The sequence below is a fragment of the Panicum hallii genome, chromosome 8 (assembly GCF_002211085.1).
Source record: "Panicum hallii strain FIL2 chromosome 8, PHallii_v3.1, whole genome shotgun sequence".
Taxonomy (NCBI): domain Eukaryota; kingdom Viridiplantae; phylum Streptophyta; class Magnoliopsida; order Poales; family Poaceae; genus Panicum; species Panicum hallii.
Window position 1 is genome coordinate 35,881,700 of NC_038049.1, and position 13,982 is coordinate 35,895,681.

At 46.2% G+C, this 13,982-nt stretch overlaps 1 protein-coding gene across 1 annotated transcript; it reads right to left on the reverse strand.

Annotated features, from left to right (window-relative positions):
- Positions 1 to 214: 214 nt before the first annotated feature.
- LOC112903264 (DELLA protein RGL1-like) lies at positions 215 to 3,633 on the reverse strand. Its single transcript, XM_025972499.1, has 3 exons — positions 2,473 to 3,633; positions 1,019 to 1,815; positions 215 to 850 (listed from the first exon to the last, which is right to left on the reverse strand). The coding sequence occupies exons 1-3, from the start codon at positions 3,574 to 3,576 to the stop codon at positions 487 to 489; spliced, it is 2,265 nt and encodes a 754-aa protein (XP_025828284.1). The 5' UTR covers positions 3,577 to 3,633; the 3' UTR covers positions 215 to 486.
- Positions 3,634 to 13,982: the final 10,349 nt, after the last annotated feature.

Sequence of the window (13,982 nt, forward strand, 5' to 3'; positions counted from 1 at the left end):
ATGTTGTCTTTTATCAACAAATATTAGTGTACATATACACGCTTTTCGTCAAACCTCGAGGACTGGCAATACGGTCTAACTAATTTAGAATGCTACCTAAGCTAAAGGGCAAAATATCACTCACTCACGTGAAATCAAAGGAAATATTATTATCCTTTCCAACGCACTACAGTACAAGTATCCAACCTCTTCCTCTTTCTTGCCAATTGGGTTTTGTTTCAGGCTTTCAGCCATACATATATGTCAAACAAATAAATCAAAAACTTAATTTCATCAGTACCTCAACATACATCCCAGATATGTTGCTCCTCCTCTTAATTAGAGTATTTTTCTCCTGGTAATACTTCACTTGGCAAATTAATTGCACAATCATACAAGAAACTAAACAACCAAGTACAACCACACATGCATCCTGTGCAAGAGAGAAATAAACCTAACAGAATGCAGAGCAGGCTGGCCAGCCGATCGTCGAGGGAGCACTGCTGGTCAGCACCGCCACGCCGAGGCGGCGATGATGGCGCGGTCCTGCCACCCAAGCAGGAGGCATCCCTTGTCCTCGGTGAGCCTGTACCCGTCGCCGGCGCCGTAGAGCCCCAGCAGGACCTGGCTCTGGCCGACGGCGGCCGGGCTGAGCGGCACGGGCTCGAAGCCGCGGCCCTCCATGAGGCGGCGCCACCGGTCCAGCCGCTCGTGCCGCGCGACGCGCTCGGCGCCCTCGCACGCCACTACGTTCCGGATCTCCGGCGCCAGCAGGCACTGCTCCACCTTCATCCGCGGCGCTGAGTCCGCCGGGAACGTCGCGTCCAGCGAGTCGAAGATCGCCGAGTAGTAGTGCAGCGCCTCCAAGAACCTTCATCATTTAAACATTTAATTTTGACATCATTTTTAATTTATTTGTTACAAAATAAAATCTTTAGCGATTAATTATTGATAAAAAATTCATTGTAAACTACATCATGTACAATTGTTTAATAGGAGTAAATCATTTGAAAGAAGATTCGAGGTTTCTCTCAGTTACCTGCCCAGGAAGTAGGGACCGTTGTGGCCGGCCTCCTGCTCGACGAGCGTCATGATCTTGGGCGCCTGGTCGCGGATCATGGAGAGCAGCGGGCCGAGGTGCACGCCGGGGACGCGGTGCAGCCTGTTCACGGCGTTCACGGCGAGCGCCTCGCCCACGCGGCGCTGCAGAGCGGCGGGGCGGAGCCGCTCGAGCCGGTCGGCGACGGCGGCGTGGAACTCGAACGGCACGCGCAGCGACGCGGCGAGGGACGCGAGGTGGCGCCCGGTCTCCCTGACGGCGGCCGCGGGGTGCCCGACACCCGTGAGGCGCAGCGTCGGCGGGCCCCCGGGGCGCGCCGCGAGCGCCTGGAGGAAGGCCGGCCACTGGTAGCCCTGGAGGATGTCGAGGTCGACGACGTGGACGCGGTCCTCGCCGTGGAAGGCCTCGAAGATGGCCTGGTTGGCGGTGAAGTGCGCGAACTTGATGTAGGGGCAGGCCTGGTAGAGGATCTGGTAGATCTTTAGCGTGTCCGGCGAGGGAGGGAACGTGTAGGGGGCGACGCCGGCGCCGGCGCCGCCGCGCGGCGTGGCGGCGCCGGAGGAGGAGGACGACGACGAGGGGTTGGAGGAGAGGGAGAGGCGGGCGGCCAGGGCGTCGGCGAAGTAGGAGGCGACGCGCTGCATGGAGTCGCCTAGCGGGGAGGCGACGCGGCGGAGGAGGTGGAGGTGGCGCAGCGCCGACGGCTGGTCGCCCTTGGAGACGAAGTCGGCGCAGGCCAGCAGGAGGTGCACCAGCTGAAGACCGCTATCTTGTTCCTGCATGCATCATCAATCACCATGGGAGTTAGCATTACAATTTTCATAATTTTCTACAAAAAATCGTACGTAATACTTAGAACTTCCTAAAAAAAGTATGACACGTGAATGAATATTACAAAAGAACTTGAAAATTGATAATGATTATTCAAGCAAGTACTTCTACCAAATAAAAGGTCCCCAAAAAGTTCTTTGAAACCATAATCCGCTGGTTATCCATCGGCTGAACGACACATGTCCATGAGAAACTGACGCGCTAACTTTGGATTTGACTATTGTCACGCACGCAGGTTCCGATCATGACCCAAAAATATCTATCTTAAGCATCTAGATCGTTGTGGCTCCAATCAGTATCCTCACCGAGGTCTCTGCGCAGATGCCAATCAGAAAGCATCAAGAACAGTTTACTTCAGCATGTTTGGTTAACACCTACGACAAAACAGCAATCGTGTATGGAGATGGATCTAGCTGCACGCATTTATCAGACACGTACGGTCGTCTTCTTCCTCTAGCTGCAGAGAGGACATTTGCATGCATGGGACTGCGACCATTTGGCCAATCCAGGAAGCTTTTACCCGATCTAGAAACTTTACATGTGTGGATGAAAGAACTAGTCTTAATTTGTTGAAAGTTTAACTGTGGTTAGATGACAATTACCTGCTCGGCCTCCGTCTGGATCACTGAGCCCAGCATGCTGTGCAGTGACGAGTCTGCCGCCCACTGGTCAGACTTGGACATCTGGTGCTGCAGCGTCAAGCCGTCGCCTCCAAACTGTCCTCCGTAGTACAACTCCGCCGGCAAGCCACCGCCCATCTGCAGCCCTCCGGCGGCCGCCGCCGCGACAGCTTCCTCCCCGCCTCCGTACACGGGCTCCGGCATGGCCAGGCACTCCGACAGCGTCGGCAGCTGCGACAACGACGAGGGAGCCACCGTGGTGACCGTGGCCGAGGCGGCGCCGCTCTCCATGCCGGGCTTCCCCGGCAGCTGGTACCCGGCTAGGTACCCGCCGTCGTTGAGGAAGGGGTCCATGGATGGCAAGGGCAAGTTCTCGCCGTGGACGTAGGAGGAGGAGCACGAGAGGGAGGACGGGCCGTTGCTCTTGCCGCTGTTGCTGTGGGCGTTGTTGATGTACACCTTGTGCAGCGGGCTCTGCGACTTGCCCTTGCCATGGTTGGCAAGGCCGCCGTACAGCGGCTGGCTTGCGCCGCTGCCTCCCTCCGCTCCGTGCACGCCATGGACATAAGCCTGCTGGTGGCTGCTGCCGGCGCTGTAGAGGTTGGAGAAGGTTGATCTCCTTGGGGAAGAGTCTCTCCGAGGTGATGTCACCATGTACTCCCTCTTGGGGGAGGACATCATGTAGTCCCTCTTTGGTGAAGACATCATGTAATCTCTCTTGGGGGAGGACACCATGTAGTCTCTCTTGGGAGAGGAGACCATGAAGTCTCTCCTAGGGCTTCCGGTGGCCATGAAGTCTCTCTTAGGAGAGAACATCAAGAAGTCGGCACCTGAGGCACCCATTTGCTCGGCGAAGAGCGACTCCCACATGGCAATGTCAGGTGACTGGATCTCGACGTCGATGTCCCCATCGAACTTGAGAGCTTGTAGGCCGGCTAGGGCATCGTTGGCATCAGGATCCGTCGATGACACAACGATGTTAGACTCCGAGACCGAGGCGGTGGGCGATGTCGATGCTTGTTGCTGCTGTAGTTTTGCGCCAGAGCTTGTGTCTGCGCAGTTGAGCATGCCCATGCTTGAACACATGAGAGATCAGCCAATGGTCACCTCTCCCTACCACAGGAGAATAAGGATGCGTATAACAAGAACACCTCTGAAGGATGAGCACAGCACTACTCAGGCTGCCAATGGCAAAACTACAGATTTCTATGGATTTAACCCAAGTTTATGAGAGAAGAGAAAGTGAGAAGAAAGCTCGCAGTGTGTCTGGCTTCTCTTTGGCCAGCTTGATTGCAGGTGTAGAGGGAGGGATAAAGAGGGGAGGAGGAGCGTGCCATGAATGGACATTCTTGGAGCCATTGCCTTGGCCTCTGCACAACGTCAAAATAGCGTTTTGGTCGGTTGCTGAGGTAAATGTTCTTTGCCAATTCCCTTTTGTAACCTCTGGTTCTGGCTATTGTCTATTGGTCGAGGGCACCTTCCAACAAAACGATAAAGCAGGTTTCACAAGAAACCCAGGTATTCCAAGGTACAAGGGACAACGGGCACACTTGGGAGGAAACCCTAGGGCACCATGGATGAAGAAATGTGAGGAGAGACAGTACTTCCTATATATCCACCGCATGAGAAGAGTTCTAAAGGAATCAAGTACTCCCTTCTTTCTAAATTATAGGTCGTTCTAGCAAATCTAGATACATAGTTTGTGCTATGTATCTAGACATATTGTATATCTAGTGATATAGCAAAATCTACGTACCTAGATTTGCCAAAATAACATACAATTTGGAACGGAGGGAGTAGTATGCGTTCCACATATATATATCCAAGTTACAGTTAACTGAAAACACATGAAGACCTTGTACGTTCTCCTTATGATATGATGAGTACTTGCTATATCCTTTTCTTTTCGATACTGTTCTCTCCTTTAATTTCTTCGAGCTAGTGTTGTTAGAAACTAGGTGAGTGCTAGTAGTTTAGTTTGTTTAATATGTTCCCCTGCAAAACTGCCCTAATACGCAGGACGACATAGTACAAGATACAGAGAAAACAAACTCTTTAATTATATATATCACAAGTTGTACAAAGTACATATGTTTTTCTCTATAACAAAAAATTAGACAAAAAGTGCATTGGTATATACACGTAACAAACTAAGAATCCTTCTAACAAAACATTTAATACTCTGATGTTACTCTTTTGAGATTAATATACACAGTATATATTTCGTTGCTTGTGGACGAGAAGCTTTTGCTAGGGCTCGTCCGTATGCGTATGGGCATTGACAATGTCGTCCGCCTAGGCCTTGGATTTCCCAAAGGCCCAGAGTGGTTGGAGCTGTCCCCCTAGGTGGGTTCTCCTGGGAAGCATCCTAACCAGCTCAAACTCCCTTGTGTTCTTCTACCATGTCCCCTTTCTATAACCTATTGCGACATGGAATATTACTTATACCTCCTTTGGACTTTTGTATAAATTGTATCCCATGCAAACGACAAAGAAAAATTTGCATGGCGTACGTATCTCTCTACTACCTCTACAAAGGGTGACCTGCATTATTCTGTACAAAATACACCAATGCATGGGGAGGTCTTTTCCATTTTTTATGGGCGGTGGTAGAGGACACATGAGAGTCCCTTTCAGGTGGGGCCCACCGGGGAGGCCAAATTGCTGAATTGCATGCTACAAGGTGGACACACGTGAGCCAGGACAGCTTCATATCTAGGGTTTGGATGCTTCTCACTTGGCTTATTAGGCTGCCATTCGGGTGGCATCATTTGTTTGCTTTTGGGACGGTAATTTGTGGTAGTAGTGGTAGTAACAACTTTGATGATAACCTCTTTAAACTAATGTACCGTCCAAGAAAGATAGCTCCAGTTTCTGTTAGAATACGGTTCGATTAAGAAAAAATAACAAGTTACAAAGAAGGCGGCGTGCTTTATATTAAGATGGTAATAGATGGACAGCTATGAGGCTAGCAAGCAGAAATTATCTCCTACAACAGAGACAAGGGAAACAAATGCTCAAAGCTGTGGTGGTACTTATTGTGTTCATTATCGATCTATATATTTGTGTGTTAGTAATGTGTGATTCCATATATATGCTTGTATAACTATGTGCTTCATTCCATGGAGTTGTAGTCTTGCATATAGCATTATAGCCCTAAACATAGCTTTTCAGTTTTTATCAAGGAGCAAGCATCATCATGAAGAATTTCTTTCTTCACCAATGTTTTTGAATGTTTGGCGTTTCCTTTCAATAGGAGGTTCTTGAGAAGGTTATGGTGTTCTAAGCCTACGTTAGTACGTATCTTCTTACTTCAAGGCTCCACAATTTACTCTAAGGGTCAGCTATATTACGAACTCGAACTAGGAAGTAAGTGTTGGAGGCACCACCATGGTCTAAGAAACATACCACAAGCTTAAGTGTGAAAGTGCAAAGTAGCAGTTGCTTAAATCCTTCAAAGCACATGGAGTTTCTAAGCAGTGCTATTGATGAGCAAGAGTATGAGTCAATGAACACTCAGTTACAACACCCATAAAACAACAGGTCAGGGGAATTGACGTGAACCGTAGAAATACTGGGAGATGGAGTAGCATTTGTGTTTGTGATCATAATCAGATCGACTCTCTTGGTGCAGCATTATTGAGTTTTGGATTGCATGATTGTTGGGTGCATGGATGATTGCCCCATACTTTACTGAAAAATGTTTGACTTACTGGTAGTCCCAGCCGACGGGTTTATCTACTGCTCAAAATTTACCCAGATGCATTATGCCAAGTGCCAACGCAGATATTTCTTCACTAGTGTCTCGTGCATGCGGTTAACACTTCCGACAAATGCAGCAAGGCTTATCCGGTAGAAGGCTTTTAGCTCTATTTGTATGTGCACCGACGTTCGTGCCGTTCACAATCACAAGTCTACTGTCTGCTTGCATGATGCGTCCAGTGACAGTTTGGCTAATGAGATGGCGACACGCGTGCAGAAGCCGGATCTCTGAATGATTTAGTTTCAGAAGCAGCAACCTTGATGTTCCTCTCTGAATGATTTAGTTTCAAAAGCAGCAACTTTGTTCAATGGTAAGGCACGAGTAAGAGCCATCAAGCTAAGGTTGATGAAGAGAGGAACATCAAGGTACTAACGGTCTCGATCGATGGCTAGTTATCTAGTAGTGTTTTGTAACAACCAAATACTTGAAAGAGAGGTAACGAACTGATAGAGAACCTACTGGCTGTGAGTTTGTCTGGGTGATGATGCAACCACCCTCAACGCAACGTATCTCATGACCTGTAGCCATTTATAAGACCTAAACTTGAGCCTAAAACGACAGAGCCAGCGTCAAAAGTCAACACATACTCTTGTTTCCAAACCCAGCCAAAAGCCCAGAACTCGAGCGACTATGCGCCATCACGTGAGACGAACAAGCAACGCTTTTTTTCATGCCTGCACGGACCTACAGACGTCCAACTCCAACAGCTAGATGAGAAGCACCACCCGTGGATCTGTTTGGACATCTGTGCAATCACGCGTCCCGCCGTGAGATTCCGCGTTGCTGCAGCTCATGCCGGAAGCCGCGTGAAGGGTTGATTTGCGATCAACACATTCCACTTTTCAATTTGCAACAGCTTGTTAACAGTAGCAGACTAGCAGTTGGGATTGGAATCTGTCACTCTGCTCTCCAGGTTGAGCAACATTCATAAAAATACTAAGCCAGCCACTTGCTGCTCATGGGGCCAATGTATGGGCTCTGCAAATGCTACGAGCAAACGGAGCAACTGTGGCACAACCGGACATCCCCTGTTTCATGTAAACTGTAAAATGTTGCTGACACCGTACAGGTAACGCTAGACCAAGTGCAGGAACAAACGGAATGGGGAAAGATAGTCTGGGCAGTTCCGCTCAGTCGGGGCAGTTGTTCTCTTTAGTTTCAGTATGAGATGTGTTTGTACAATCGCCATCGCACCTTCGCCTTCAGTATGTTTCGGTGGAGCAATGCGAATCTGAAAATTAAGCATGGGTCTATGGCCACAATGCATGTGCTTATTGAGAGTTTAGAATCATCCGAGACAAAAAGGAGTTACTTCGAAATACCTGCATCAAAACTTCAGATTTAGCAGCAGCATTAACACCTGATTAACATTTTACTAGAGACAAGCTCGGCAAAATATTTGACACTCGGCAAAGATCTTTTTTCCGGTAGTGCTTGCTGGTAAACGTCTACTACAAAACTAAGCTCCCACAACCATAACATGGCTGCTACAGAACTAAACCATTCAGCCATGCTATGTTGAATTGTATCACGGTGTATGGAAAAAAGCACACTTTGTTTGGTATTTGTGCACTGTATTTATATGGTTAAACTTGGCATGTGGACTACCTCTCTTGCTTGTATATATGTGCAGTTGTAAATCATCTCCCTCTCATAAGCTCACAGATTGCACATGATCTTTCCTTAACCTACAGTGTGACACAAGGCGCCTCTCATCCACCTGCTGACCTCCCCTGTTTCTGATAGTAGTTTATACAATACAATACAATATCCATGTTATTGATAAAAAAAAGAAACATGCACAGTTTTTTATTTAGAATGAACCAAAGTTTTTCTTACGTGAGTCAACAGTGCAAGTTTATGATCTAGACATTTCATTTAATTTTTCATACTAGTGGTGAACCAGATGGCCGCAGCAGGAGTCTGACAGAGGACTCAGCAAGACAGCAATATTTCCAATGATCTGACAAAGGTGAAGGGCCCCTACTGTCCGGGGCTGAACATTGAACTCATTCAGGCATCCTTTGACAGGTTAGAGTGCACAAAAGCTCGAACTGCCTTTGCTTATGGTTACTGCAAAAACAAGGGGGATTGATCGTTTATGCAAAACTCCATCTTAAACTTTACCATACACTATTTAGTTCCTCCAAGGATGTCAAGTCCTTTTTTAGTCTCTGGTCACTCAACATAGCGCGTTGACTTCACTTATTATGCCTCTATGTATATGATAGTAGTTCTTAGCTACCTTGTTGCAAGGGTTGCATATAACATATAGGTTGTCTTAATGCCACGGGTTCATGTACGGATTCCATAAACAGGATTAGCTAGCAAATCAGTGCAGAATAAAAATGCACACAAGGAATACAAGCATTTCAATTTGCCTAGCTTCAGATTAAGCAAATTAATGTTCGTAGAACTGATCTAGTAAGTTCAGGAACTGAGCTATAGTAAGTTCAAGTTTGTGCAAAGACTCTGGTGCTCGGGTCTTGTGACCTGGGAACTGTCCGGCAACAAGGGGTGAACCATCCGCAGCGCGGCCTATCACCAGCGAGTTGGCCGGCAGTGACTCCGGTATTGGTATATGATGTGATTTGTTTCTATGGGTTCCTAGGAACGTGGGGAATTTATTTTCATAGCTAGCTAGAATCGATATGCATCAAGACTACAAAGTTCTAAGCCATCAATGATGATTCTGATCTAGGGAGGTTCATGGGTTCCAATCCTAGGGTAATGGGGAGTGGAACACCGGAAAAGGAGCCACAAGTTGATGTAGGGATGCATTGGTTAAGCTTAAGCTCATCCTTGCTTGAAGCTTGCATTGAGGAGGATGAAGAGGGAGGAAAAAGCTTGGGCAAGCTCATATCCAAATTCAAGGAAGAAGACGAAAGTGGAAGCAGTACAGTTTACCAGCGTAGATCTCCGGCGAGGTGGAGGGGGCTTCAATGGTGTGGGAGATGGTCAAGCTCCTGCATAGCTTGGGGGTGGAGATAGAGTGAGTTTGGATAGACGGAGAAGGGTAGAGAGAGAATGAGATGCTCCGGTGAATGTGGAGTTCGAGCTGATGAGTGGGACCGGAGGACACCGCGTGGTGTAAAAGTTCTGCGCGCACAACTTGTGCCGTGACAATGCTAGCGAACCATCCGCCTGTGGGGCGCAGACAGTCGGCGATTGCTAATGTGGCAAATGCTTGATTCTGTCGTTGATCGAAGCCAGCCATGCTGATACGTAATGAGGATGTTCGCAAGTATAAATTAAATAGGGCTTAACTCTACAGTTTTATAGTTTCAAGTGCAATATAAATATGATTAATGATGGAATAAATAAGAGTTTCCATTTTAAATTAATCCGAAGATAAATCATGACCATGACGAAAATTGCGTACGGAAAACGAACATATGTAAATATACTGATCAAGTGATTTAAGATAAAATATTGCAGCAGCAAGATCAACCCTAATCAGATCATACTAGGTATGAAAGATATAGTTAGGGACAGAAAACCGTACGTCTTTAGGCTGATTGGAATAACCGGGTAAAGAAGACGACGGCGATGATCAGCACCTCCGCGCGCTTAACGACGCCGAGTCGCGCCCCACCGACGAGGAGGAAGATGAGCCGTGGCGACGAGGACGGCGATGTGGAAGTGTTCGAGCAGTCGCGCAGAGCGCTTCCCAAAAACCTTACTCGCCCACTTCCGGTACAGAATCGCTGAGGATGAGGTTCCGGAGACCTGCTCTCCCAACTGCCGGTGCACGCTGATGAACAGGATGAAATAGCGTACGCGGCGGCGCAGCAGGCAGGTCGAGGCGTGTTGTGCGTCGTATGTTGTGTTCTGTTTCTAGCCGGCACCCGTGCGTATTTATAGGAAGGAACCACTAGGGTTTTTGGCGTCCCAAAAACCAAGTCGGTTACGAGTTCTAAAATTCTGCGCGTGATATCCGTAACAGATTCGAAGTGACAAAACAAATCTGCAAAAGGAAACCGCGTTCCCGCAAGAATTGGACCGGATTTTGGCGAACCATTCACTTCGCCCTTCGCGCGCCCGAGCCCTTCGCCCAAGCCCGGCGAGGCGAGGCGAGGCGAGCGAGCGCGCGTGTTCTTTCTTCTTCCTCTCACCCACACTTACAAGAGCATGGAGAGCATCCAACTATTTAAGTTCGATTTTGTCCACCTCTACTAGTAAGGTGGGACTAACTTGTTGCCATGCACCTTTGCACTAATGGGCTTTCGAGATTTTATTGGAATTATTTAGATTTACATGGTGGACCTTTGCACTATTGGATCCAAATATTCCAACAATCCCCACCAGATCTCAAAATCTCATTATAATTTTGCCTCAACCCACTATTGTTTGATATACCAGTATTTCAATAGAGACTGTTAAGTTGAACTTCCATCTAGAACAGCAAGTTACACTCATTCACAACTTGAACAATGGACTAAGCCTTGAATTGCAAGTTTTATGCAAATAAGTTTCACTTACAGTCAAACTGATACTTGACCTCCAGTAGACTACTTCGCGGTTGGAGCATATAGGTCGTACTCCCTGGACTCTTCATGAGCTTAGTAGAGATCATCCGAATCTCACAGACTGCGACCGTCCAACAGTTGGGCTCACATAGGTGTATTCTTTCAAGAATATTTTGCAGGATAACGTCTTTGCTAATTAAAGCCAACAGAATACATTAAGGCCAATGCCGTTTGATATGTCTTGAAGACTTCGTATTGTACTTTGAACTGTCTACCTTGGCAATCACCGTTTGATTGTCACAGTTCATCATTATTGCCGCAATGGTTTCTCGACAATAGGCAAGTCCATCAAGAGCTCACGAAGTCAATCGGCTTCCACTGTAGACCTCGTCAGGATCGTCTGTTTGTATGATCTCCATGAAACAGCAGCACCACCAAGAGTGAAAACGTATCCACTAGTGGCATACAACTCATCTAGATCCGATATCCAATTAGCATCACCGTATCCTTCCAGTATTGCAGAAAAACTGGAATAGTGAATCCCGTATTCCATATTACCCAACAAGTAGTGCATTACGCGCTCAAGCGCACGCCAATGATCATCTCCCGGATTACTAGTAAACTGGCTCAACTTGCTAACAGCAAAAGAGATGTCAGGCCTCGTTGCACTCGCAAGATACATGAGTGAGCCAATCATCTGTGAATATCTTAATTGGTCTCTGCCAATTCTTCCGTTCTTTCGAAAGATCAAGCTCGGATCATAGGGAGTTGGACTAGATTTGCTATCCTTATAGCCAAACCGATTCAACATTTTCTCCATATAATGGGATTGCGAAAGAGTAATCCCATTCTCTCCCTTGATCAGCTTGATGTTGAGAATAACATCAGCCTCACCAAGATCTTTCATATCAAAGTTTTGATATAAGAATATCTTGATCTCGTTGATTATATCAAGACTAGTCCCAAAGATCAGTATGTCATCGACATACAAACACAATATAACTCCTTCACCCCCACCATAGCGGTAATACACACATCCATCAACCTCATTGACACTAAAGCCTGCTGATATGAGTGTAAAGTTGAATTTCTCATGCCATTGCTTAGGTGCTTGTTTCAGGCCATACAAAGATTTATACAACTTGCACACCTTATCCTTATGACTCTCTACTACAAACCCATCAGGCTGTGTCATGTAGATTTTCTCTTCCAGCTCTCCGTTGAGGAAAGCTGTCTTAACATCCATCTGATGAATAAGAAGACCATGCGAGGTAGCCAGGGAGAGTAGAACATGAATAATGGTCAATCTTGCAACATGTGAGTAAGTATCAAAGAAATCTTCGCCTTCTTTCTGGGGTAACCCTTAGCCACAAGATGAGCCTTGTACTTGTTAATAGTACCATCAGTCTTAAGCTTCTTCTTGAACACCCACTTGCAACCCACAGGTTTGCAACCATACGGTCTTTCGACCAGCTCCCAAATTCCATTGAAGAGAATGGAGTCCATCTCGCTACGGACAGCTTCTTTCCAATCATCCGTATCAGGAGATGAGAATGCCTCAGTGATTGTTTTGGGAAAATCATCTATGAGATAAACAGTGAAATCATCACCAAAAGACTTTATTTTGCCTCTTGCTCCTCCTAGGAGCATCACTGTGAATCTTCTCATGATTTGATTCAAGTGTGTGTTCATCATGCTCAGAAAATTCAACAGATTCAGAAGTTGTGTTCACTGTTTCATTTAGAGGTAATGAAGATATAACATGCGAGTCTTTTATAGGAAAAATATTATCAAAGAAAGTAGCATCACGAGACTCGAACAGTGAATTTACATGCATATCAGGCACCTCAGATTTAACTACTAGAAATCTATAAGCAATGCTATGATGTGCATAATCCAAAAAGATACAATCCACAGTTTTAGGTCCCAACGTGCGCTTCTTGTTGATTGGCACATTCACCTTAGCCAAACAACCCCATGTGCGCAAATAAGAGAGCGAAGGTCTTCTCCCAATCCACTCCTTGTAAGGAGTCTTTTCCTTATTCTTCATGGGAATTCTATTCAGGACATGATATGCAGTCAATACTACCTCCCCCCACCATGCCTTAGATAATCAAACGGTGTCTAACATGGCGTTAACCAAGTCAGACAACGTGCGATTCTTCCTTTAGGCAACCCCGTTTGATTGAGGTGAATAGGGAGGCGTCCTCTCATGAATAATGCCGTGTTCCTCATAGAATAAGTCAAAATCGTTAGAGAAATATTCACCTCCTCGATCGGACCTAAGTCGTTTGATCTTTTTCTCAAGTTGGGTTTCTACTTCAGCTTTATAGATTTTAAGTCAGTTAAGAGCCTCATCTTTCATTTTCAACAAGTACACATAGCAAAATCTAGTTGCATCATCAATCAAGGTCATGAAATATCTTTTTCCACCTTCTGTTAACACGCCATTCATCTTACAGATATCTGAATGGACGAGTTCTAGAGGTGCCAAATATCTCTCTTCTACCACCTTGTGAGGTTTTCGAGGTTGCTTAGATTGCACACAACTATGGTACTTAGAACCTTTGACTATGAAAAAATTCAGAATTAAACTCATGGTGGAAAGTCGAAATATAGAGCCAAAATTCAAATAACATAAACGCAAGTGCCAAACAGATGCATCACTCTCATTTATTCCATCAGAAATTAAGTTCATGGACTTATTACAATAATCTAAAACTGAAAAAGGAACAAGCCTCCGCACTCATAGCCTTTACCGATAAATTGTCCACACTTAGACACGACAAATTTATTGGACTCAATCACTACTTTAAAACCATTCCTACACAAAAGGAAGCCACTAACTAGTAGGGACATGCTGCACGTTCTTCAGCTGCACGATATTTCCCGAAGTAAGTTTCAGATCGACCGTGCCAACACCACGAACAGTAGCATGCGACCCATTGCCCATCATCACGGTAGAATCCCGAGCGGTCTGGTAAGAAGAAAACAAGGTAGTAACAGAACACATATGAATATTTGCACCAGTATCAAGCCACCAACTAGTAGATTGAAATACTGAAAAAACCAAAGGTAAAGAATTATACCCACTGGTTTCCACTCCAGCCATGGTGACCGTGTTCGCAGTCTTCTGCTCAGGTGAAGGCTTCCTTCCTTTACGTTGTGGGCACTTCTTTGCCCAATGATCAGTAGATCCACACACAAAACAGTCTTGACCTTCCTTGAATTTCTTCTTCTTGAAAGTAGTGGTAGGCTGC

Bases quoted from the DNA above. Each gene is read 5' to 3' on its own strand.
- LOC112903264 (XM_025972499.1), bottom strand. From the start codon at position 3,576: ATGTGTTCAAGCATGGGCATGCTCAACTGCGCAGACACAAGCTCTGGC. The intron at 1,816-2,472 runs GTAATTGTCATC...TGATGCATGCAG, and splicing joins TCCAGACGGAGGCCGAGCAG to GAACAAGATAGCGGTCTTCA. The intron at 851-1,018 runs GTAACTGAGAGA...TAAATGATGAAG, and splicing joins GGTCCCTACTTCCTGGGCAG to GTTCTTGGAGGCGCTGCACT.